General features: G+C 48.7%; 1 protein-coding gene across 8 annotated transcripts in view; it reads right to left on the bottom strand.

Annotated features, from left to right (window-relative positions):
* SFXN5 (sideroflexin 5) overlaps positions 1–25,791 on the bottom strand; it is a 108,024-nt gene that overhangs the window by 80,534 nt on the left and 1,699 nt on the right. For all 8 annotated transcript variants that reach the window (XR_011525977.1, XR_011525978.1, XR_011525979.1 and 5 more), the window contains exons 2-3: positions 20,058–20,126; positions 8,890–8,967 (exon numbers count right to left, since the gene is read on the bottom strand). Coding sequence is in view for 3 of the 8 variants with exons in the window: in XM_008516590.2 (XP_008514812.1) it covers positions 8,890–8,967; positions 20,058–20,126 (147 nt within the window). In the remaining 5 variants the exon portion in view is untranslated. The remainder of the gene's footprint in view (positions 1–8,889; positions 8,968–20,057; positions 20,127–25,791) is intronic.

The raw sequence follows: 25,791 nt of genomic DNA, 5'->3' as shown, positions 1-25,791 counted from the left end.
AGTTAGTATAACCCTACCTACCATAACCCATTTGGGGTTATAGGAAACTGCCCCCCATGACATCAGGGAAGTGTTTCCGGAGGAGAGAGGAAGGCACGAGAACTAAGATGGTGTTTGAGGCTCTGCTTGTGACATCTGGCAATGCTCCCACCTCAGGAGGTTTTTGGGTGAGGTGGGAGGGACATCTCCATTAAGCTAAAATGCCTAGTCATGACCTGATGGCTTTGGGCTCATCCCAGCTCCAGGCTGCAGCAACAACAGTCAGGGTCACAGATTTCGGCCCTGGCTCCGCCACCGACTTGCATGGTCGTCCCCTGCCAGTCACCGCACCCCTCAGACTTACATTGTTTTTTAAGTTAATCAGGCAGGAGAAGGAGCAGGAGGTGGGGACAAGTCTCTCCAGTCTCTCCAGGGCCCCTTCCTGTCTGATGAGGCTCAGCCCAGCTTACAGAGCGAGCAGGACAAGGACTCAGGGCTGACTCTTCGGGTCTGGGCTTTTCCCTGAGACCTGCGGGACCCACAGGCCAGGTACCCCCCACAAGAGTTGCCTCCACAAGAGCCACAGAGGTTCCTCCAACCAGAGCTGGTTGCTCGTTTGAAGCTTCATGAGCCAGTCCCACCACAGGTTACAGGTGTGTACCATCCTGAGCTGTAAAGCATTCGACAGGGGGCCAAGAGAGACACACTGGACTGCCCATCCACACTGCAAATCTAGGACAGGAAGCCCTGGTGTCTTCTCGCCAGCCACTGAAACAGCTCCACTTAAAATATAATTTCTCGGCGTGACCTGATCTTCGGGCTCAGCCCGTCTCCCTCTGTGCGTCTGGCTGAACATAAAAATGTGCAGGCCTGATCCCTGGAACTTCCCGGCTGCAGCAAAACAAACCAGCGTGGACACGAGACTTTGGACCTTGCTTGACTTCTTAGCTCGGACAGTGAAGACAGAGAGGGTGTAGGGGGAGCAGTCTGGGTGAGTTTGCTGATTTCAGGAAAGGCCTGTGTCTCAGCTGAGCTGCCATCTGAACCTATTAGAACCTCAGTGTAGAGGCCAAGAGACAGGCGGTGGGGTGAGGAGGGGGCTGCCCAGCAAGCTTCAGCAGGAGGAGCGCTGCCTTCCGGGGTAGGGCAGCAGGGCATACCTGCAGAGCCAGACCACAGAGGAGGAGTAACTGCCCTGGCCCCGCCCCAGTCTGGCCCGCTCCCCTTCCCCTCTGCCTCCTTCCAGGCTGCTTCTCCAAACCTCCGAAGGCAGCAAAGACAGAGCCTATTTAAAACAACCTCCAGAAGGTAATTAAACAGAGCCTGAAGGGGATCCTTCTGCAAGGCAAAGGATGCCTTCACAAAACAAAAAAAATCTTCCTAATTTATCATTTGGGCCAATCTCATTATTCCTCACCATTAATTTTGTTGCCATGGTTACTCCCAGGTACTAGGTACACAGGCAAGTGTATGTGGGGTGAAGGCACCCCCCCAATTCTACAGGCACATGAAAGGAGACAGAACTTCCCCTCATTCTGCGGCACAGCACACAGCAGCTGGCATGGCCTCCGTGCACACGCGGCTTCGCTCTGTTAAGAGAATGGACCCTGGAGTCAAACCCGCGTTTGAATTGCAGATCTCCCCCTTGCTGGTTATGCGACCTGGGGCAACTTAACCTTTTTGAGCCTGCACTTCCTGATTTGTAATATGGGGATATGCACACTTACTTACTTTCAAGGTTATTGTGAAGATTAAGGAAAATTCACTTATTTAACAGCTATCTCCTGAGTACCCATTATGTGCCAAGCACGGCTCTAAGTCTAAGAATACATCAGTGAACAACGAGGACCAAAAATCTCCACTTTCATAGAGCCTGTATGCTAATGAGGACAGACTAAGCAATAAAAATAATCAATAAGTGGATTCTCTGATCCTTGAGAAGGAGGGCTGCTCCAGGAAACATGGGAAAGTAGGACAGGATGAGGCTGGGGAGCGTGTGCTGGCGGCGGGATGGATTTTGTTTTTAATTTAAAATTTATTGTAATGGGGTCTGCACAAAAGGAGGGAGTGAAGGGTGGGGAACATGCAGGGGACACAGGAACACGATGACATGGCCAGGGCCACAGCTTCTGTCACGGGGGAGAGGGATGAAAAGAAAAGGCCAGGGCTGGAGCTGGGGGGAAGATGTGATAAAGGGGCATTGAGGTGGGATTCCCCTCGTCCCCAGGAAGCCTGGCCCCCCAAGATCCCACCTTGTCCTCTAGGCCTAGTAGCTCCTACTTTGCTCCCTGGGCTTTTTCTCCCCTGACAGATGCTCAAATAGGATGATGTTTGGGGCCTGCCAGTAGCAAGGTGGTTAGGGTAGTTTTCATTGAGGTGACACTGGAGGAAATACTTGAAAGAGGGAGGGAGCCATGCAGATATCCAGTAGGAGATTGTTCTGGCAGACAGAAAAGCCAGTGCAAAGGTCCTGAGGCAGAAGTGGGCCTGCCCAGCATGTTTGAGGGACAGCACAGAGGCCAGTGTGACTGGAGTGGACTGAGTAAGGGGGGGAGTAGTTGAAGGCAAGGTCAGAGATGAACAGGGCTTTGCAGGCCATGCTAAGGACCATGGCTTTCACTGAGTAGAAAGGGTGGACATTACAGAGTTTCTACTAGGGCGATGGTTCTTAATGGGGGATGGGGCAATTTTGCACCCAGGCGACACGTGGCAATGTCTGGTTGTCAGGAACTCGGCGAGATGGGTGCTACTGGCAGCCAAGGGGTAGAAGCCAGAGACGCTGCTAAACATCCTGCAGTGCACAGGACAGTCCCCACAACAAAGAATTATCCAGCTCCAAATGCCAATAGTGCCGAGGCTGGGAAAGCCCGGAGCAGAGGAACAAACGATGTAATATATGCTTTCACAGACTGCTCTGAGTGCTGTACTGGGAATGGACAGAGGAGCCCAGGTAGAATGGGGAGACCAGCAGGAGGCTGCTGGGGTGACCCAGCCCACAGACGCGTCTACAGCATCCGGTACAACACCTAGCACGTGACACAAATGCTTCAACTGGTACTGATCACTTGCCTGTTCCATGCTAACTATAAGGCCCAACCCAGGGCTGGCCCATGGGGCAGGGTGCTGGGCAGGATCCCAGAAGCCTAGGGCTAGGGGTCAGGGTAAAGGGCGGGTCATCCAAGCCTTCCATTCAGCCAGCTTCTGACAAGCCTGCTGACACCCAGAGAAAATTTGGGGTGCAAGGATTTTTGATTCAGTATTTTCTCGGCTATTTTCAGCAAAGCCCAAGCACAGCTGACCCCATTTCCCCTCTGCCACAGGAGGAGACCTGCAGGCTCTTATACCCCAGCTGCCCTTTCCCCTCGGCAGGTTGCAGGCAGAAATCTATCCCGCACGGGGCCTCTGAGCAGCTGATACGTTACGCTGGGTGCAGAGTAGGCACTTAATAAGGTGGGCTGGTTCTCAGGCTCTGGGGAATGTGGGGGATGGATGAGAACCACCACTCAGAAGCCTACCGTGGCTCCCAGAGACCTGCTCTACTCACCCCTGACGACTCCAGTAGCTGCCAAGCTCCCCATCCACCTGGCCCTCTACCAGAAGGATCCTACCACCATACACTTGCGTGCTACTCCCTTGCTCAAGAGCTTCCAGTAGCTTCCTCTTGCCCCACATAACACATCCAGCAACTCTACCCCGGTTTCAAAGACTTTCACACTCAGGCCTATAACTTCCCAACCTCCTCTCCAACTTTCTCTAATCTCATCTTCTCTCCCCACTCCTCCTCCCTCCCTCCCTCCCTCCCTCCCTCTCTCTCTCTCTCTCTCTCTCTCATCTCTCTCTTTCCATCATCACTCTCTCTTTCCCTCATTACTCTCTCTTATCTCTCTCTCTCTCCACTCCACTCTATTTCTCGGCTTCTGTCTGTGACTTACAGGGAACGTCCCTCCCACTGCCTGGGGTCTCTCTCTACATTCTGCATTCGACCTACCCTTCAGGGCCCACTTGCGTCCCCCTCCATGACACCTTTCCTCATCACCTGTGTTCTCAGGATTCCCTCACCCCTGAACTACTACCTACCTTAGCACTAGCTCCACGCAGCTGAGCCACCAGCCTGGCCTCCAGCCCCCATTGACGTGTGGTCGCCTCGTCTGTGCCGGGAGCTGGCTGCAGGAGGGCAGGAACCAGGGCATATGCTCATTTGGCGTGCACCTACCTCAGCACCTTTCACATACCAGAGGCTCAGCAAATGCCCACCGCCAGGATTGATGGCATTAACTACCCAGGTGTAACTGGGGCTGCAAGACCTTCACAAACACGAAGCTCCTCTAACCATGCCCCACACCACCCACTCTGCCTCCATGTTTGTGCACATTATTCCACTCCACGCCCCTTCCAAAGCCACCTTCAGAAAGTGGGGGGAAGATGGGGGTTGGCTCTAACAGGACGTCTCCATCCACATTAAATCAGGCCAGCAAAGCCCGGCATATAAAGTGTGCACAGCAGAGTCGCCACCCAGAAACTTAGCTGCCTGTTCTCACGTTTAGGCCTCTGTGGCTCTATTGTTTAACTGATAGCTACAGTCCTTACTAGGGTTCCTAGCATACCAAATTTCCACCTGTCAAGCCCAAAGGGTAAATAATAATTATTTCTATTTTATCCTCAGGGCTAATTTTCCATTGGCGTAGCAACCTTTTAACACATTAACAGTCTCTGGAGGAGCTATCAGCCACCCACTAACCAAGGCCATCAGGGGTGAACAAACTATCAATCCACTTGCAAGCACCCCCTGGTGAGATGTTGTAACTGGAGGGCAGGTTAGATAACAAATTGGCACACAGTTTACCCAGCGCTGCCCGTGACATCGGGACAGGCCCACAGGCATCAGGACACAGCCACAGGTTTCTGACCCACACGCCTGCAAAAGGACATCAAAGCAGGCACAGAGCCCAGGAGCAGACGAGGCCGCTGTCCAGACTGAGATCGAGAACCACCCTGGGCCTCTCCAGACAGCACAGACGGGACCCTCGAACAGGGCCAGCCTGCACCACGAGTGGGAGACTGTCCTTGATCTCAGATTGCTGAGGTTTCCCCAAACCCTGAGCCCGTACGTCGTCACCCATCCCCTCTGTTCCTGTTTCACTGGCAGTCAGTGGGGCGTGGCTCTGCAGGTGAGGCCCAGGGAGGAAGGCACTGGGACAGCTGCTGCAGAGCCCAGCCCCCATACTCTGGGGAGCCAGGAGGACGGCGGAGGGAGGGAGAGGCGGGATCTGCTCATTAGGGGGACTGAGCAGCAGGCTCACACCTAGAGCACTGTGCTACCCAGCCACCAGATGGACACTGCGGGCATCACCATCATGAGCCAGAGTCGGGAAGCACAGCCAGTGCCAGGGCCCCCGACCTCCCTCTTCCCAGCTCCCTGGAGGCCCAAGGGGGCTTTCAGGACAGAAAACAAACAAGGCCCAGGAAACAGGACGGGCAGCTTTAAGCTACTGAAGGGAGCAAAGAAGGGAAATGTGTCCTCATTCCCTAAACTCTGGAAGCTGGAAAGAGTCCCCAAAGGCCAACCTCAGCAAGGAGGGGCCAGGGCGGAGCTTGGGCTGGGAGCAGACACAGGGTCAGGAAGGACTTGGAGGCTGGACCCACCCCTGATGTGTCCGAGAGGAACTGCAAGGGACTTCAGCCTAGAGAGGGGCGTGAGAGGACATGCCACCCGGGCTCCTTGCATGGCCCCTGGGTAATGAAGAGATCCTGCCTGCCTTCTCTGCTGGCAGCTGCCCCCAGCTCAGCAGGCAGCGCAGACGCCTGAAGATGGACCCTGCCTACCCAGGCACGGCACCACCTTGCGCCGCGCTCCAGGGTCCCACACGAGGACGGCTGGCCAAGGCGCTGCACCCACTCGGGTGCTGCCCTCCCTTCACGTGCCGGCCTGCAGTGGAGCACATTCACTGTCACTTCCTCTGGAGGGGCCTGTTGTCTCTGCTCAGGCTGTGCTTCTTCATCTGGCCCGCTCCTCCCCAGCGCCTGCTCCTCCCCAGCTCTTTCTCATTCCTCAAATCTCTGGCGAGAAATCAGACATCCCTAGTCTGGGCAGGTTACCCCTTCCTCTGCTCTCCTGTGGTATCCTGTGTTGTCACAGTCACTGCCTAGAGTCTGAGGAGTCCATGAGGCAAAACCCTCCTCCAGCTTCTTCCTTGGTCTCTCCTCCAGGCCCTAGCACCAACCCTGGCCTGTAGGTGCTCCATAAACACAAACTGAAACAAACTGGATTGGGAGGGCTGGTGGCTAAGCCACCTGCCTCGGGATCACCCAGCCAGGCACTAGTGGGTCATGCTGGCAGCACGGAGCCTCAGCATGGGCTTCGCGCCTAAAGGTGTTAGAAGGAGGGCAGTGCCTCACAGAGTCACCAAAAGAACAGAAGAGGAGACAATAGCAGAGGAGGGACGGCAACATGTTTTTGGATGGAAAATGAGTTTTAGTAACTGATCCAGCAGCGAGGAGAGAGCCATCCTCTAAATAACTGAAGAGGTTACACGTAAGGAGCCAGCCCGCTGCGCCCAGGACACCAGCAAAGCTCAGGACGTGGAGGGACCAGGTACCACAGGACAAAAGGGCTGATGGAAGGCTAAACAGAGGGGGTTGGTTGAAAGTCTGTCCTCAAAGCAGGTAGACCCCCAGGCCTTCCCCACACAGCAAGGTGACTCTTACCGCCCTCATCTGTGTCCCCACCAGACGCTGGAGGTTTATCAACCTTCTGGAGAAACTGAATCCAGGAGACTCCAGATTGGGAACATTAGCACAGTGGAGGGTGGGAGTAGGTGAGGCTAAAAGCAGGGAAATTAATGAAAGTCTGAAAATGGAATTTTGGGACCCCAGCCTCCTTCTCCTCCTTCTTTGGCTTCGAGAATGTAGAGAGATGAGATGATACTGTATTCCCAAAACAGGAAGAGGATTCTATTTAAAAGAATGAAGAAAAGAAACAATCAAAGAGCTCTTGGAAATTAAAATTATACTAGCTGAAGTTAAAAATTCAATATACATGTGGAACCTAAACTCAAAGAAATTTCCTGCAAAGCCAAACAGAAGGACAAAGGGACAGAATAGAAAAGAAAAAACATAAGAGAATCTGAGTGTCAATGTAAGATGTTGAATATTTGACCAATTGAATTCCAGAATGAGAAGAAATTATCAAATAAACAGCATAAGAAAATTTGCCAGAACTGAGAAATTGGAGTCTTCAGATTGACAGGGGAACCCTTTCAGGAACCCAAAATAACGAATTTTAAAAGAGATGGCAGTGTGGAATTTCAGAAATAAATTTTATAGAGAAGATCCTAAACATTCCCAAAGAGAGAAAATAGGTTACCTGCAAAGAACCAGGAATGAAATCAGACTTTCAACGGCTATACTGGAAGCCAGAAGACAATAGGGCAATGTCTTCAAAATTCTGAAGGAAAACGATTGTCAGCTTAGAATTTTCTCCTCAGCCAAACTGCCAGTTGAGGTTGAGCGCAGAATTACAATTTTTCAGACATAAAAGGACTCAAAGGTTTCTTCCCATTTACTCTTTTTTCAGGAAGCCACTAGAAAAGGTGTCCCACCAAAATGAAGTTGCACACCAAGAGGAAGGCCTGCAGCTGGAGGAGGTGGGTCCCAGAAAGAAAAGTTTCAAGGAAAAAAATGCAACTGAAGGACAGGAGTCTTCAGATGGAAAGGAAGCCCTGAAAATATTGAAAGGCTGCTGAAGGGTGCAGCAAGAATTAGAGATGGTACAAAGAAAACGAAGCCAATGAGGAAGAAAAAAGAGGCAATTATTAACTCCAGATAAAACATAAAGTTCAAAAAGAGAGGAAACATAATCTTGATACAACCAACTTGACTCTACAGTGAATGTTAGCGATACAACTGTAATAATGTGAATATTGAATATCCACAGACCCTCAAAACATGATAACTAATTTGGGAGGGTGATGAGGGTAGGGGGTGAAGTGTGTTTACAGGGATGGATAAGAAGAAAGCTGACTTCTCAACTACCGTAACAGATAATACAACAGAACTAGTTGAGAAATAGCAGTATAGACAAGGCATATTCATTTGAAATACAGATTTCTATCTAAAGAAACAGCTAAAAGTATTTGTATCTAGGGAATAGGAATGGGAATTGGGGAGGGGTGAGGCAGCACACAATTTTTCCTTACAAGTGTTTTAGTACGATTTGACTTTTTGAATATATATACGCATATTATTTTGGGGGAAAAAATGTGAAATTAATTTTTTTTAAGTTTTGAAATAAAGTTTATGAACAAAAAGAAAAACTTGGGCACATTAACTGTCAGTCTCTGTAATCAATAAAGTTGCCCTATACTACCTCCCCCTCCCCACACCAAACCAAATATGACCATCAATATTTCCATTAGCTCTAGTTCAAGTTCCCATGTGATACAGAAAAATGAAATCACAGTCTCCGAGCCTAATCCCCACCATCCTCCCCCATCTTTCCCATCCTCAACCTGAACTTTTGGGTAGTGGTATGCTGGTAAATGTTTGATAACATGTTCTCTGGGGGGGAAGTTCTGATTTGTAGCATCTGCCAATTTCCATGGTGTAAATACTCCCATTATGGCTGATTTCAAGCTACCACTGTGATGTCACTGACTGTTGACTTGGGAAGAGACGTGCACTTCAGCTGCAGCAAACCACTTTCTTTGGGCTCCTCTAGCCTTATCAGCCTCCATGCTTCCCACCAGACCCAGGGTACAGGAGAGACCTGAGTATCTCCTCCAAAGAGCCACAAGTCCACAGGGCGCGTAGCAGCAGCAGAAGTGGATGCTGAAGGGAAGAGAAGGGGTTCTGGCTGCATGGAATGGCTGTGAATTTACCACCTTCCTTCCCTGCCCTACCTCCAGCAGTTACCTGTTCATTGGTGACCCCCGGGCGCAGGGTCCCATGCTTGTAGTCCTCCAGCAGCTGCACAGCCTCTCTGAGACGTCTCTGCAGGGGAAAGAAAAGAGACCTTGAGGGGCATAGATCTAGGGCTCCTGCACCTCTTACCCTTGTGAGAACGCATCAGTATGAGTTGAGTACTGACAATATTTGCAGTGTGCAAGGCCTACCCTCTGGTTCACGGGACACACACAAAACAATAAAGAAGGACACAAACTAAATGTCCTCGCATAGGGAAATGGCTAAATCACAGTGGTACCACGATACTAGGGAACATTATTCGTTGGCTTAAAAAGTGAAGTAGAGCTCCATGCAATTCTATGGCCATATCTCCAAGATTTTTTTTTGAGTGAGAAAGCGATTTGTAGAGCCGTATGATGCCACTCGTTGTACCAAACAAACAAAGCACACACACGCATACACATAGAAAACAATATTTTCTACGAGAATATTTATATGTGTAAATGCATCAAAAAAGCTCTACAAGTAGACCCACCAAACTGGTGACAGGGGTCTACTTCGGGTTAGGAGGAAAGCACCCAGACTTGGCAAGGGGTGTCAGAAGCAACGTTAATCTTAATTGTAATATTGAAAGTTTTTATAAAGAGAACATATTTATGTAATACTTATATAATTTCTTTTCAACATTTTAAAAACACTAGCAGAGATTTACATACTAAAGTACATATGGCTACGGTAACTGATGGGAAGAGAGAGAAAATGAAAGAGGATGCAATTGTATGCTTTTTAAAATCTTAAAAGCTAAAGAGACAGCAACAGTGATAGAAGGCAGCCTCGTCCACCAAAAGATTTGTATAAGAATATACATTGCAGCACTATTCAAATAGCCCTAGACTGCAAACTATCTGAATGCAAGAGCAGGCTGGATAAGTGAATTGTAGTACATGCCCACAATGAAGTATTATACAGCAACTAAAAAAGCAAACTGCAAATACATGTCACAACGTGGCTGAATCTCACAAACATAATGTGGCAGAATGTATTTTCCAAAGACGGCCGCCATAATATCTCCTATGTCCCAGGCCCTTCTAGAACCTTCCTACATCTTCATCCAGAGGTAGAGTCTATATCCCCTCCCCCTGATCCTGGACAGGACTTCATGACTGCCTCAACAAACAAGAGTATGGCCAAGAAGAGGCTATGGGATCTCTGAGGCTAGGTCAAAAAAATGCCTTGCACCTTGTTCTCTTAGGATGGTCACTTTCTTGGAAATCAGTTATCATATTGTAAGGAAGCCCAAACAGCCTACGGAGTGACCTATGTAGATAGGAACTGAGGGCCTGGCGGATGACTCCAGCCGAGCCACCAGCTGATGGTCAGCACCAAGTTGCCCACCATCCAAGTGAGCCGTCTTGAAATGAACCTTCCAGCCCCGAGTCAGGCTGCACTAGCTGATGCCGCAGGGAGCATAGACAAACCATCCCCTCTAAGCCCCGCTCAAGCTGAAGCTCAGCAAGCAAAAGAACCGACTTTGTTGTTCTAAGCCGCTAAATTTTGGGGCGATTCCTTACACATCAATAGAGGGCTGATACACACAATGATAAGTGAAAGAAGTCAGATGCAGAAGAATATTTATCAAGTTCAAAAACAGGCAACACTCACCTATGATAGTAGAGACCATGATAGTGTAACTTTTGTGGGGGTTACTGACGTGGAAAGGGCATGCAGGAACCCTCTGGGTTCATGGAAATGTTCAATGTCTTGATCTGAGTGGTGGTTACATGGGCATAAATATCTGTCAAAATCCATTAAGCCATAAATTCAGGATTTGTGCGTTTTACCATAGGTATATTGGACCCTCAAAAAATTAACAATAAGCAGACAACAGTCAGAGGAAGCAGCCTATGTCAAGGACAGATGAGGGACCCAGCCACCAGGGACGCCCAGCCAGTGTGGAGGGAAAAACCCAGTGAAGCCACCCTGCTGCCCTTTTGATGGAGGGACAAGGCTGGCTGAGGATGGGAGTGCCGAGAAGGCAGCATAAGCCCCTTGGTCTGAAGACAGGATACAGTACCAGGAAGGGCACGCAGTGGGGGCGACAATGGGGCATTTGCTGAACGGGCTGACATGGCAGTCTCATAGGATGGGAAATGAAAGCAACCTGCTGTCCTGTAACAGCAGGAATAACCGCCAGCACAGACAAGCCAGCGAGGCCACCCGCGACCCAGCAGGCCTGTGTGTGAAGTACCCGTGGCCAGTGCTGTTCTATCCCAGGGCGGTCAGGGGGCCAGGAAGCCGTCTTACTTGGGAGCAGCCTGACTGCTGGAAAGTACTGTCCTTCCCCTTTCAAATGTATGCATATCAACTCTGAAATTCCAGAATCCCTTCCCAGAATCTGTTTGTTTCCAAGAGATAGCTTGGTGTTTTCGTTTTTGTGTTTTTCCAGTTATACTAGTAATCCATGCTGTTGAGAGAAAATGTCAGAAAAAAATAGAAAAGCACAAAAAATTTTTAAACTACCTACAAACATAAACTGAGATAACCACTGCAAAAGGGAGGATAATTTTCCTTCTAGACTGAAGACATTTGTTTTTTCAACAAAATGGGATCATGTTGATTGTTTTAACTTGCTTAAGGTCACACAGATAGGAAGTGAGCGGCTTAGTATTTGAACCCACGGTTTGCTCAGACCCTTGCTCTGTGCCCCTGACACCCCCAGAGCCTCCTAGTGACAGGGCAGGCCCCCCACCCCAAGGCCGCTTCCCCCCGCTGCCATAGCCTCTGCCGCAGGACAATGGATGCTCTACTTTCCACCGCTGAATGGTGAATGGCCCCGCGTCCTCATTATTTTCCCACTCCAGGGATTCTCCCGAGTTCCTATAACAACCTGGCCAGGCTCCATCTCATTTGATGCGGTCACCAAAGGGAGGCCTCCCGCCACAAGAAAAAGTTCCAAAGAGCCCTGATCTTGGCGTGGGTTGTGGGAGAACTGAATCCAAAGTTCCTGAAGACAAGTCTGAGAATCCAGGACTGAAGGAAGCTAGAACATGGTTTTCTGCCTCTGGGCCTTACTAACCCTCAGCCAGGCCCCCCTCTGCCAGAGGCTGAGAGGCTGGGGCTCCAGGCCCTCGGTGGGACAGACAAGGCCTCAGCCCACTTGTCTTGAGAGGTCCCTGAGGGCTGGCTCTTCTGGGGGCTGGTCTCCTCATTGCAGAGAAGGGGGCTGCTTTCAGGGGTCCTGAGGACGGTCTCCCTGCTTTGAACCCTCCTCTCACCCCGATGCACCATGAGGCTTGGCGGAAGAGCCCTGGGTTCTTGAGGGGTGGGGAAAGCTGGAGGTCTGTGGCAGGGTGAACTTTGCAGGAAGTCTTTTCAACCAGGAACAAGCAGGCAGCCAGACCCTGAATCCTAAAATGATGAGGGGCCCAGGCAGTTGGAGACAAGGCTGCTGGCCCTTCTCAGGAGCCCAGGGGCCAGGGGGAGGGAGAACCCAGGGGGAGGGACAGCCCAGGTTGCTGCTTCCCAAACTCCATCACCAGCCTGCCTGCCTCTGGCTCGCCTGCCAGAAAGTGTCACTGTGAGGGCGCCTGCTTGTATTTGACAGGGACATGGTCTCCAGAATGTCCCTCTGGAAATGCTGGCACCTGGGAGGTCCGCTCCAGTGGCAGATAATTTGAATGAGGAGAATCCTGGCCCTGAGGGTCCCACCCAAAGGTGCTGAGGGGAAGGAGAAGGAAGCAGAGAGGCAGGCACAGAGTGTAAGGGTGGTGGCCAGAGAGGGCAGGAGACCAAGCCTGACACGAATGGGGACGGAGGGACACAGGAAGGGAAGAGCAGGGAAAGGAAAGCCAGAGAGAGTCATCAGAAGCAAAACTAATTTTGGGGGGCTTGCGGGGGCCCCTAGCCCCTTCCTAAACTAAATGCAGGCTAAGGGAGAACGTCAACTGATTTAAATGTTTAATGTATTATAATAATATTTACTACATTAAATATGATGGGAGTGACAGCACCTGGCCAGGACGTGAGTAGCACCCAGAAATATTTCACCCCCCTTCTGGTAAAGGTACCCACCCACCGTGTAGGTGGTGCCTGCCAGTTCCCACTCCTGACCTTGCCCATACTGTTCACTTCACCAGGACACCCTTCCTCCCCAACAGTATCACCTTCCCCATCCATCCTTCAAGGCTCAGGGCCATCGGCTCCAGAATCTTCCAGAAATGTTCGCTCCCTCCTCTGAACAGTCAGAGAGCATTGAGTTTGCACCACTCTGAGGTCCCTGACCACTTACTGCTCATGTGCCCATGTTATCTGTCAGATTGCAAAGCGCAGGGAGCACAGCACTGGTTAGGCATCTTTGAAGGACCACAGGACCCACCCACCAGAGTCCATCACCAACAGGAGGCCATACACAGTGCACATTCCACAAAAATGAATGATTGAGGCTGCTGGGGGAAAGGTGAAGGGTATGGTCAGGGTTAGGAATCCACATTCCAAAGCAGCAGACCAAATGCCCCCTTGGTGATGCTGGTTACAGAATCCCCGGATTCCAAGAGACTGCGCCCTGTTCACACAGGAAACGGAAAAGAATACCCCTCTGCACGTGTCTATCATGGAACCATCAAGGCCACCCCTGTCTGAGACAACTGGGGCCAGAGGGAAGGGCATTTCCATGCCCAGGGTCACAGAGGGGGTGGGCGGCACCTGGAGACCTCTAGTCCCCTCAATCTCAGTTCTGGGCCGTTTCCACGAGACATCAGCGGGGAAGAACCTCCTGTCCTCGTGACAGTAATTGAGAGAAGGGCGGTCTCCCAAAGAAACCACAACAATGCCTGCATCCCCCAAAGCTGAGGCCTGCTGGGGAGGGCACCCTAGGCAAGAAAAAGAAGGGCCTTCTTCACTGTCATTCAAAGCCGAGCCCAGCCCGACACAGAGAAACTGGAGAGCATGTTTGGAGAAAGTGGGTACCATGGAAACATGGGCATTTCAGGCAAAGTGGAGAGTTTGGGAGTTTCAGATCTTGCAGAACTAAAAAGAAAAAAGAAAAGAAAAGAGCAGTGTCAAGGGTCAGGGGAGAAAGAATTGGCAGTGGGGTGGGGTGTGCACGAGGGAACAGAGCAAGGCTGGCTGGGTAAATGGGGTGAGGGGGACGCAGGTTCTGTCACCTCATGCCTTGATTGCTCGGTGCCTGATTGTTCTCACCTGGACCAGTCTTGCATCCAACAAGCGCAGGGCCATGCATTCTTACCTTGTCTGCAAGCAGGGCTTTATCCACTCCTGTTGTGGCCCCCAGGCAGTGGGACTTGGGGGCCAAAGCTCATGATTTACGTGCAGGTAGAGCCCCAAGCCCTCCTGTTTTCCCTCGGCCTTCCTAAGCCCCTTCTTGTTCCCTCTCAGCCGTCCAGGGACCCGCAGAGCTCTCTGCCTGTGCTGAGATTGGTCCTTGGCTCCCACCAGCCAAGAGCCACCCTCTGGGAGGCCCAAAGGAAGGAAACCAGGGACACACAGGGAGAGGCTCTGCTTTCCCTGTGGCTGACCTCTGATCACCATAGAAATCAATCTAATTCTGGTAGCATGACAGGTGGTACAACCCTTTAGAAAATAAATCTGTCCAGCTATCCCAAGAATGGTAACAATAATCACAGCCTCCAGCCTGGATACCCAAGTCTTGGGAATTTTTTTCTAAAACAAAAAAAATTAGCAGAAGTGAAAAGTGATATGCCTGAGACTGTTTTTGCAGGAGCATAAAAGATAGGAAAGAACCTATGTGTTAGACTTAAAAGTCTAACAGGTATGGTTATTTATACTATAAGATTTGATTTAAAAAGATTATAAAGACTTGGAAATGAATGAGAAAAGCAAATAAAAAGTCTATGTTCAACGTAATAAAGATGCCAAAAATGTATGCAGATGGGCAAGAATCTGAAGTGCAAAAGGGTACTGACATTTGGGTATTTTTTAAATTAAAATCCATTAAAGATTTTAAATTAGAACATCTGATGCTGTCTAGAATACACTTAAATGGACCCCCTCACTCACTGCAATTGAGAGAATAAACTGGTAAAATCTCGGCACAGGCTGGTACAATTTGCAGGGCAATGTGGTAATATATATCAAAAGCCCTATTATGTCTTTCATTCATAAATTCTAGGAATTTATCCAAAAGAAATAAGGGGAATATGGGGAGATTTATGTACAAGGATATTTATCGCAGTATTATTTATAATGGCAAAAGACTTGAAACCATCCAAATGGTCAACAAAAGAGAAAATGATTAAATAAATTAGAGAATAACCACATGATAGATTACTATGCAGTTATCAAACATATTTTGAAACAACATTTAATGACAAGGAAAAATGCTCATGAGATGCTACATGGAAAAAAGAATATATCTCATGTATACATAGACATTATGTGTACATATATGTCATATGATTCTTTATATATCTATATAGATAGAGCTAGACATATACACACACACATATACATATTATATAAACCATTCTAATTTTGTACATAGACATACACAAAAATGCTAATGGTGCTTATTTCTGGCAGGTGGGATAATGAGCAGTTTTAATTTTCATCTTTAGACTTTCATATATTTTACAGTATTTAGGAATTAATACTAGAATCACATCTCATCAGGAAGCACATAATGTCGGGTTTTTTCACTGTTAGCGAAGCTAAGTTTGGCCACCAGGTTAAAGGGCGTCCTCAAAGCTCTCCACCATAAAGGTACCTTTTCCCCTTTGTAATTGATAAATAATCTTCAGGGTGATACTTACTCAGAGAATACGAATATCCTAGTTCCCAAAAACCCTTTACTCTGTGGAAAGAGCACCCATTAAAGATCCTGGTTGGAATCAGTTATTTCACTGAGGATTACACAATGGTTATTTCCTTCTACATTTATTAGCCGACATTCTTCTGTGAAGAGGTTCCCCCTCCCAGATTTTCAGTATTACTATGGACTCGTGGATTTATTGTTATTATTATTATTATTCAACATGTTATAATCCATTGCTTTTATTCTTCTTAATGCTCAAATTGTCCCAAATCTGGCCAGTGGGTTTCCTTTCAAGCCACCTCCTGTGTTTCCATCCTTCTTTGAGCACTTTCTTACTTTCTATAGCAACTCTCCTTGCCCCAGAGGTGGATTTGGCCATCCCTCCAAGAAGCCCTGGATCCTTTTAGTGCATAATGGTACATTGTTTCTGGGGTGTCATTGCTTCCAGGCCCTTTCAGTGAACAGAGGCTGGAAATTGGAAATATAAATGTAAACACATGTGTATGTGTGTGTGTGTGGGGGGGGGGTGGTAAATCGTGACTTCATATTCACACCTCCAATTCAAATACAACATCGCAGAGTTGTCTGTCTTTTCCCTACTCCATATTTTTAATCTCCCTACTCCCAAGGTGAGAACCCTGATTCCCAGCATCAGTATATTTACTTATTTATTCTATCCTACAATACACCCTAAATAGTTTCAGATTACTACACCGATACTGAGTCAGCGTTGTTAACACTATTTCAGCTGGTTTTCTATGCCCTTCAGGATGATAATCTGTCAACCATTCATTCCCTTAAATAACTGTTGAATGCAGAATAGCAAATCCCTTTCATCTTCAGTCCATAATTAAAAGTAACTTACATGTCAGCTGGTACAGCCTTGCCCTTAGAGATCCGGATCCAATTCCATGATCTCTGTGGAAGGCCAAAGCTGGGCTTCTGCCAGCTCCTGGGAATCTGCTTCCTCAGGCCTGATCCTGCACACACTGCTTCCTGTCAGGAGACTCAGCTACTCAAGATCCCCCCAAACAATCTACTCCTGCAGAGATTTCATGAACCAGGCAGACTTTACTGACAACCTCGCGGGAATGATGGTGGAGGGGACAATAGTGTGATATGTCAATAACTTTCACAAGCACTGTAGGCATGACCCATCTCAAAAGAGCCCCAGCCACTGGCCTTTCAGCTCATCATGGTTACTCGACGTCCTTTCCTCTGTTCCTACCTCTTCGTCCTTCTCTTTTCTCTCTCCTTTTAGGATCAAAAGCACAGTTCTTCCCCCTCTGTCAAGCAGACCAACCTCCTCCTCTGAAGCCTTGCTCAAGACATTCTTAGAACAAAGACAGCCTTCTTCCTAAGAGAAATTACGGTGAATAAAATTTCCTCCGCCTCATTACACATACAAGGGTTGGAAGCTTTTTAAAGCTTGGTCAATTATAAACTGCAAACGAGGAGCTGCAAACTCTCTCAAGATGAGTCTACACATTAACTCAGCTAATGCCCCTCAGAATGGGGTCACCAGATGGCTCAGCTGCCCAGGATCTTTCCACCTCAGGAACCGCCGGCTTTCAAAGCCTCTTCGTCATGTTCTCCACTCTCCTCTCACGGACATGAGCCAATGGCCCCGGGAGAGAAACAGTGTCTTATAGACATGAGCCATGTTCTGTGGACTGAGCCCAGCAGAAGGGGGATCTTGACCCTCCTGGCAGTGCCACAGTTCATGGGGAAGGAGCTCAGGGAAGACACTCTTTCCTCTCGGTGCCTCCAACTTCTCATCGCTTCCATGCAGATGGTCTTGCTAAGCAACTGGCCTGGTCTAGAACCAGTGAGGGCCTGAAGGCCCCACTCAGAGCCCTCCCAGAGTTAGTAGGGCCTAGAAGATCTTCTGTGGGCAGAAACTTTCCAAGAGGCCAGCAGGTAGTGCTGAAAAGAGTCCCCAACTGGGGGACAGTGGGGAGAGGAGGTGCGGATCTTTCTGGGAAACCTATCAGAACCTTTGATGAGGGAAGGGAACATGTGGAATTTCAAAAATATTTGAAAACTACCATTCCATTGTTTATTTTCTAATCAGTAAATAATTAAGCTGCTTTGACATTTCAATTAATAGTAAAGAAAAGTATGAAATTTTTGTATTTACTGATAGAGGAAACAGACCAAAAATGGTTTAGTGATGTACAAGAATGTTGGGGCCTTTCGAAATCCAAGAGTTGAAGAAGAAAGATATGGTACAGGAGGAGAGTAGAAAAATGAAATGGTCTGGGAATGAAAGGAGGGTGGACTGGAGAGCAGAGAGGGTGTGAACCCATGGCATAGGTAGCATGCTGTGCTGTAGCTGCCCACCCATCCCCAAAGCCCCTGCCTGCTCGTGGAAATCTGGGGAGCACTGAAATGTCTCCCCAAGGCTCCCTCCACCACCTCTCAATGCACCTCAAAGTCCACCACCAGCACCTCCATCCTTTGAGTTAAGCACTGGCCTCTGCAGCCTCCTCCATTAAGCAGGTGGCATTTATGTTGGGATTTATGTTGCAACTGTATCTAGTTGTGCACCATTCTGGAACTTTCTAGAAAGACACATAACCTAGGCTAGGTAAGTAGTTTCTCTAGTTTGGTGCTCTCTCAAATTTTTATGCAATGGCATTGATTACTCCTTAGGAGAATAAAGACAGGGCCCAGAAGTACAGCAGCCTCGCCCTTGAGAAGTGGTACGTCCAGACGTAAGGCCAGTCAGAAAAATACCTGAGCCCTTCACCCTTGCTGAGATGCAGCAGGAAACCACATTCAGGGTAATTCCCACATTTCCCCTTATTGAGCTGCTCCTCCAGGCACAATGGGGATGGTTCCAGGCCCAGGTGCCAAGCAGGCCTTGTGCTTCTTTCCTTTATGGCTTTTCCTTCCCAGAGCTCATCAACTCCAGGGCTGAAGCAAGCCAATGCTCAGCACAGAGAAGAGGTCCAGAGAAGTGCTGTCTGCTCCAAAGCCAACTCAGAGGCACCATGACTTGTCTCAGGGCATGTGGGAGTCCAGAGTGGGAGCTCGGGCCTTCTGCCAGCTGAGTAATCTCGGGAGAGTTCCCTAAACTCAAGTTACCTGAACAGGAATGCAAACTGGCTAAGAATAAGAATTCTGGAGACAAGCTTACCTGGGTTCATACCCTGGCTCCACCACTGGCCAGCACCATGTGCATGAGACTTAACTTCTGTTTCCTCATCTGTAAAATGGAACTTACAATAGTATCTACCTCACAGGGTTGCTTTGAGTTCACCTGATGAGCTAATGCACGTAAAGTGCTTACGACATTGCCTTGCTCACAGTGAGTGCTTAACGAATATTTGCTACTTTATATGTGCATGCATTCCTACATGCATTTGTAAATATATATCCAAAGGCAATAGAGACACTTCTTGGGATGGCTGAAATAAATTAAAATTTGACAGTACTAGGTGCTGGTGAGGATGTGAAGAAACCGGAACATTGTGATGGAAATGTAAAAGGTACAGTCACTTTGAACAACAGTTTGGCAGTTTCCTATGAAGTTAAATACATGCTCACCACACTTATCGGATGAGCCAGCAATCCCAGTCCTACTTATTTACTCAAGAGAAATGAAGGCAAACATCCACACAAAGAATGCTCACGGCAGTTTTATTTTTGATAGCCCCAAACTGGGAACAGCCTGGGTGTTCACCAACAAGTGGATGGATAAACAAGTTCTGGAACACCCTTTCGGTGGAATACTGCTCAGCAATAAGTGACGAAGTCCTGATACATGCAACAATACCGATGAACCTCAAAAGCATTATGAGAAGGCAAAGAAGCCAGACACACAAAGCTACATACTGTAGGATTCCATTTATGTGACATTCTAGAAACAGCAAAACAGTAGGGACAGAAAACAGACGAGTGGTTGCCAGGAACTGGGCGGGGCAGGGGGAAACTGATTAAAAACAGACATGAGGGAACCTTTTAGAGAGATGGAAGTGTTCAGCATCTTCATTGTGGCAGCAGATACGTGACTGAACGTTTGTCAAAACCCATAGAATGGTTCATATATAAAAAAAAAATTATGCCTTAATAAAGCTAACATGACCTGTGAGACGAGGGAACTGGTAGGAAGAGTGTATGAAGGATACTTTTTTGTTCTACGTAAACACATCTGTACTGTTTGAACTTCTGTAATGAGCATGTAATTCATGTACTTGGTAGTAATTTTATTAAAGTTTGAAATAAGAAGAATGATATATATCCATCTTAAAGGGATGTCATGAGATCCAGATGAAATGAGATAATGTGTATAAAGTGTACACACAGATGACCCACAGATCTTCTAAAGTGACAAGGTATAAAGGTCAAGGGGCCTCCATTGAGAGTGACAGCCATGACTTACCTCAGTGACAAACAGTGTGCGAGGGTCGATGATATCCAGGAAGTGCCTGAAGCGGCCATAGAAGGATGTCTGGAGCGGGAGGAAGGAGAATAGAGTAGATCAGCTGCTGTAAACCATCCTCTAGACACTGGGGAACCCTCCCCCGCAGCTCACCCTTACTATTGGGGTCCCACAGTCCCCAGGACTATGCCTGTGGGTGATAAATACCAAAGAGACCTCACTTCTCAGTGACCTGAGGACAGCTTTCTCAGGCCTCAGGGCTTTCTAAAGTCAACTCAGAAAGACTATTAAGGCACTCAGTGACCAGTCCCAATGTCTCTTCAAGGTGTCTCCCATTTTTTCCCTCTCCTCCCAATGCACTGAGATGCACTCCAAGCCTTCCAGCAGCTCCCGAGCACCACTGAGCACACAGGCTGGAGGGGGGGCCTGGTCCCCAGCCCTCACCCAGCCTTCCCTGCCCACAGCAGCCTCCTTGCTTTGCTTAGGACCTCTCGAGTGAGGGATTCCCTCTCCAAGATCCAGCTCAGGCCCTGCCCCCAGGGAAAGCTCACACAGGCAGAGCTCAAGCCTGATAGTGCCCAGCTCACAGCCCTCAGGCCTTCCTTTCCCCAAAGCCCTGGAACTGCTATGAGGCCCAGAATGAGGGGCAGCTCCTCCCGGCCTTGCCCCAGAGCAGGGGCCCCAGAAAAGGAGGGCTTTGTGCTAAGCAGGCCACAGGCATTAGGGAACAATGAAAGGAGACGGAACAACACTGCTGCTGGGCCTTCTGCCCAAGAGACAGAGCCAGCTCGAGGGGAGGAGAGAGGGCACCAAGCCGGGTGACAAAGGGGAGAGCCGCAAATGCTGGGAGTTCATGCCTCGCTACACTCCAGGCTCTACACCCCGGGCTTGGCCCCAAATCCTCCCTGGAGCCCACAGCTCTTGGAGCCCATCCCCTGCATGGAGGAAACAGAAGCCTCCACACTCTCTCCTCTTGCTCACTAGGACACCAGACCCTGCAGCCAACTTTCCCTTCCCCACAAAGACCCTGCCATAGGCCCCGTGTCACCTCAAAGTCCCCTGCACACACCAGGCCCCATGCCGCCTCCATCTCTCTGCTCCCCAAGGCACCCCCTGCATGGAGCAGCCTCAAGCCCTCACGGACCTTGTCTACCAAGAGAGACAAAGAAGTAAACAACTACGAAACACTGTGATCCATGCTGAAATGAGGCATCATAAAGCACAGTGGGGGCACAGGTTATTTCTTCCCAGTGAGTCAAGGAGGCTTCCAGAGGAGCTGGGACAGGCAGGTGGATGAGTTTACCAAGCAGAGAACGGTATCAGCAGAGCTGGAAGGCATGAAGGCTGGAGTCAGAAACTGTACCAGACTCCTGTGGTTTATTCATTCATTCACCAAAAAGCTACTGAAGACTGACTGTGTGCCCTGCACTGTGCCAAGTCCTGGGAGTAGAGCAAGGCTGACCGTCTACGGGATGAGGAAGATCAGAGAGCTGTGGATAATGCCTGGATTTCTAGTTAGACACTAATGCTTATTAACAAGGATATGGAAAGCAAGAAGAACACTCATTTAGAGGACAGGAAGATGGTTCTGTACTGGTTATGTACATTTGAGATACTTAAAGGGCCTTCCAGAAGTAATTTTTCAGTAAACACTTGGAAATAGAGGCCTGAGATTCAAGAAAGGTGTTCTGAGTTAGAAATGCTAAGCATAGATGATAATGTCCTGGCCAGATCAGCCTAAGACCCCCCCAGGGACAGACCTGTAGTCTGACAAAGTCAAGTTTACTGACTCATTGCAATGAGGGAGGCCACACAGCAGAGGAACTTCAGGCTACTTCACCAAAAAAGGGAAAAAATGGAGTTAGTATAGAATTCTGGAGAAAGGTGGAGTAAAATTTAAGTGAAATGGTGCTTTAATAGGCTCAAGGCAAAGCAAGGCTGTGGGGAAAGGGGTCCACATAGATCTGGACTGAGAAGTGGGTGTAGAATCTTGTTTCCTTAGAAACTATAAAGTTAGGATAAATGGGGCAGGTTGTGTCCAGAGACTCATTTGAAGCTCTGAGCTTGGGTTGATTCTCTGAGTTAAAGTGACATAGACGCATCAATCAAAAGGGGGGGGGGGGTGCTTCATTCCTACTGATATTTTAAACAGCACAGTTTCTGGCAACCTATGATCTTGGAGAAGGTGATTTCTCAGTGAGCTTGAGAGAGTGGCTTCTCAAAGAAGGAAGTTGTTAGGATACTTTATAACTGAAGTGGGTCCTTGTGAGAAACACTGTTTCTTTGTAACTGGCTTTATGTGTCTGTTCTCCCAGCCTGATGAATGGCTGGGAAGGTTTCTACTTTCTCAGTCTGATTAATTTTTATTTTCTCAATAGTTTAAAATGTATGGCCTTCTTTTCCCTCCAAAATTCAGCCCTCATCTTTACCTAATCAGATAGTCAGTAGATGTTTTTCCTTCCCTTTTTCTTCACCGGAGGAATGAGTCAGCCAAGTGATTCCTTCCCTTTCCCTTTAGTAGAAAGGTGAGTCAGCTAATTCTCAGCAGGGGCTTGGAACGGCAGCAAGACTTCCCACCTCCACGGCCCCTGGGGCAGAGCAGCCCCTGGGGCAGAGCGGGCCTTGCGAGCAGCAGCTGAGGGCAAAGACCCTAGAAGAAACTGACAGCCCTCCTGGACCCACACCTCTAAACCACTGCTCTTCTGGCTTAGAGATAAAACACTCATGGAACCTGCAGCCCAAAGGCAGAAGGGCTGGACCAGCTGGGGGCAGGCATCAATGTCTGTTTAGAAACCTGCCCAGGTGATTAAAGTGCAGCAGGGGTTTGGAGCCACTGGACTAGGCATTGGCCCTGTCCACAGCACTCTGGGAAACGGTCACTCTCTGGCCTATAGGAGAGAAATGATTAAAACACATAACTATCAGCAAGGCACTTGCATTTTAGAACTTATTTCAGGCAAACTACAGAAGAAACTTCCCCACTGAGCCTCCTGACTCAGCCCACACAAAGCCCTCAGCCTTGAAGCGAAGTGTGCATCCTCCTGCTCAGAGAGCTCCCCATACTCTAGAGGGAGCCCTGTGAAGCCACCTGCTCTGCGCCACAGGCTTCGGTGGATTTCCGTCCCAGCAGATCCACACCCCCAGTCATCACCCCTGAAAGTGAGACTTCCAAAGGAGCAAGGAATTTTAAAAACAAAACATTTCTGGATAGACTGAAACACAAATGGGAAGAAGGATGTGTGTATGTTTTCTGTTCTGGGCCCCCAATTTGCTAAAAAATGGTGTGTGGGCCTGAAGGGAAGAAAAGAGCGAGATCAGGAGAGGAAATGAGCAGAGGAGGAAAGGGAGCAGAGTCAGGTCACAGAGCTTCCCGGGGGCTGTCTTGTCATCTTCCCTTTGCTAGGCAGTATGGGGCAGTGGTTAAAAGCATGGACTTTAAGTTTCCAGGAACAATAGGGGAGAGGGGAACATGTTAAATAATACCACAGGGATGCCTTCAGCCACATGCAGAACGAGGGCAATCCTACAGGACAAATAACCCAGTTTCTTCAACAAATAGAAAAAAAGAAGGCAGAACCAATAGATTAGAAGAGACAAAATAGGCATATCAGTCAAATATAATTGTGGGCTTCTGGGATCCCGATTCAAGCAAACCAATTATTTAAAAAATGACGTGACAATCAGGGAAATGTGAATAGTGCAATGGACTGAATGTTTGTGTCCCCCAAAAGTCTTATGTTGAAATCCTAACCCCCAAGGTGATAGTATGAGGAGGTGGGGACTTTGGAAGGTGAGAAGGTAATGAGGGCAGAACCCTCATGAATGGAATTAGTGCCCTTATAAAAGAGACCCCCCCAAGGCCAGTCTTCCTCAGCAAAAACAGGAGCATTGGCAGAAAATGTTAGTTCAGGGTTAATCTTCCTCAAAAAAAAAAAAAAAAACCCTAATCAAACAAGTTCTTGTTTTTTTAGAGATACCTACTAGCAGGTACAAAAAAATGATGGGATGTCTGGGCTTCGCTTTAAAATAATCCACTGGTTGGGGGTGGGGGCGTATAGATGAAATGAGGCTGGCTTTACAGTGGTCATTGTTGAAGTGGAGTGATGGGTGCATACGAGTTCATCAACAATTGCCTCCACTTTTGTATGTCTGAAAACCTCCATAATAAAAAAGTTGACAATAAACAAATAAACAAACAAACATTGACTCTGGAGCCAGAATGCCTAGGAAGTTCGTTAATCCGTTGGTGTGCTGCGATTTTCTTACCTACAATATAAGGGATAACTATACCTGTCTCACAGGATTGTTGTGAAAATTAAATAAGTCAACACACCAAAAGGTCGGAACAACGCTGGGCTATCAGCATCATCCTACAGGGAGAAAGGTGGTCACAGACCACAGCCCATCAAGGTGAGCCATCTTCCTCCACCCTGACGCTGCTCAGTGCCTTCCTCCCCCTGCCCTCCTTCACAGGGAGATCCTTGACGGAGGAAACGAAGAGAGTTCTGCGATGACTCCTGGGAGTACGGAAAGACGTTGGCACCCGGTCTTGCAGAAAGCAGTAGACTGGATGGGGATTGAGGGTGATGTCCTTGGTGTGGGCCCTGGGAATGGACCCTGCATTATGAACCACTCAGGGTTCAAGGCACTGAAAACAGCCAGTGTGGTGGGAAGGAGAGTTCTAGGGGGTGGGGGTGGGGGGTTTGATTTGAGGAAGAAGAGGTCAGCAGGGGTGGGCCACACAGGCTTTTGAAGCCCTTTCAAAAGTGAGGTCTTTATCTTAGAAGGAGGGGAAGCCACTCGAGGGTGTTTAAGCAGGGAAGTGGGAGTCACCTGATCAGACCTGCATTGTTGGGACCGCCATGAGGACAAGGCAGGGACTGGAAGGGAGCCAGAGTGGACCCGGGAGACCTGCTGGGAGGCTTCCACTGCGGCTCAGGAGATAGATGATGGGGCTTGGTCTGGAATTCCAGAGACGGAGACTGGTGCATTTGAGAGCTGAGTAAGAAATGAGAACGCTGGCCCTCTGGTTGTATTTAGAGAGTGAGAGTGAGGAAGGGAAGTACGTAGGTGACTCTTAGGTTTCTTGGGAGTCAGTTGGGTGGCAGGTTGGGCTGCTTGCATAACTAGGGAGTGGTGTGGAAGGAGCAGGTTTGGGCAAAAGAGGAGAAGTTCCTTAACAGCGATGAATCACGTGCACTGTGGTTTACCCAGGCCACTGTGCTGGAGGAAGGGTGCTCAAAGGCAAATACAACAAACACTTTTACTGCCCTCAGGAGCAGTGACAGAAAGAGATTCTAGCAAAGGCTGCCAGGATGACAGCAGTCTCAGGTGTGCCTGTATGGCTCCAGGGGTGATCAGAACAGCTCAGTTGTTAAAGCCACTCAAAAGTTGTTGATAAATGTCTGTTGTGTGACCGAATGTCCCAGAATAGGTATTGGAAAACGAACAACCCAGGAATCTTTATTTGGCATGTTACTATGTGTCTAGCCCCACCTCAAGGCAAGATGGAGACAACCCAAAGGGCAAGATCAGCCCCTTCTCTCAAAAGGCGCACACAGGGGTTGAGGAGACCGAGAAATCACACAGAGAAGGAGTAGAGGACCACAGGGCAGACTGTCAGTAAAGGCTGACCTATGAGGATCACACTTTGGGTGGCCAAAGAGGCAGGAGGGAGTCAGTGACCTGGTCCCACCAGTGGGTAATGTCACAGGGGAAGAAGGGAGGAAATGTT

This window comes from Equus przewalskii, chromosome 14 (genome assembly GCF_037783145.1).
Source record: "Equus przewalskii isolate Varuska chromosome 14, EquPr2, whole genome shotgun sequence".
In the NCBI taxonomy this organism is placed as follows: domain Eukaryota; kingdom Metazoa; phylum Chordata; class Mammalia; order Perissodactyla; family Equidae; genus Equus; species Equus przewalskii.
This window is presented reverse-complemented; position numbering and strand designations above follow the sequence as displayed.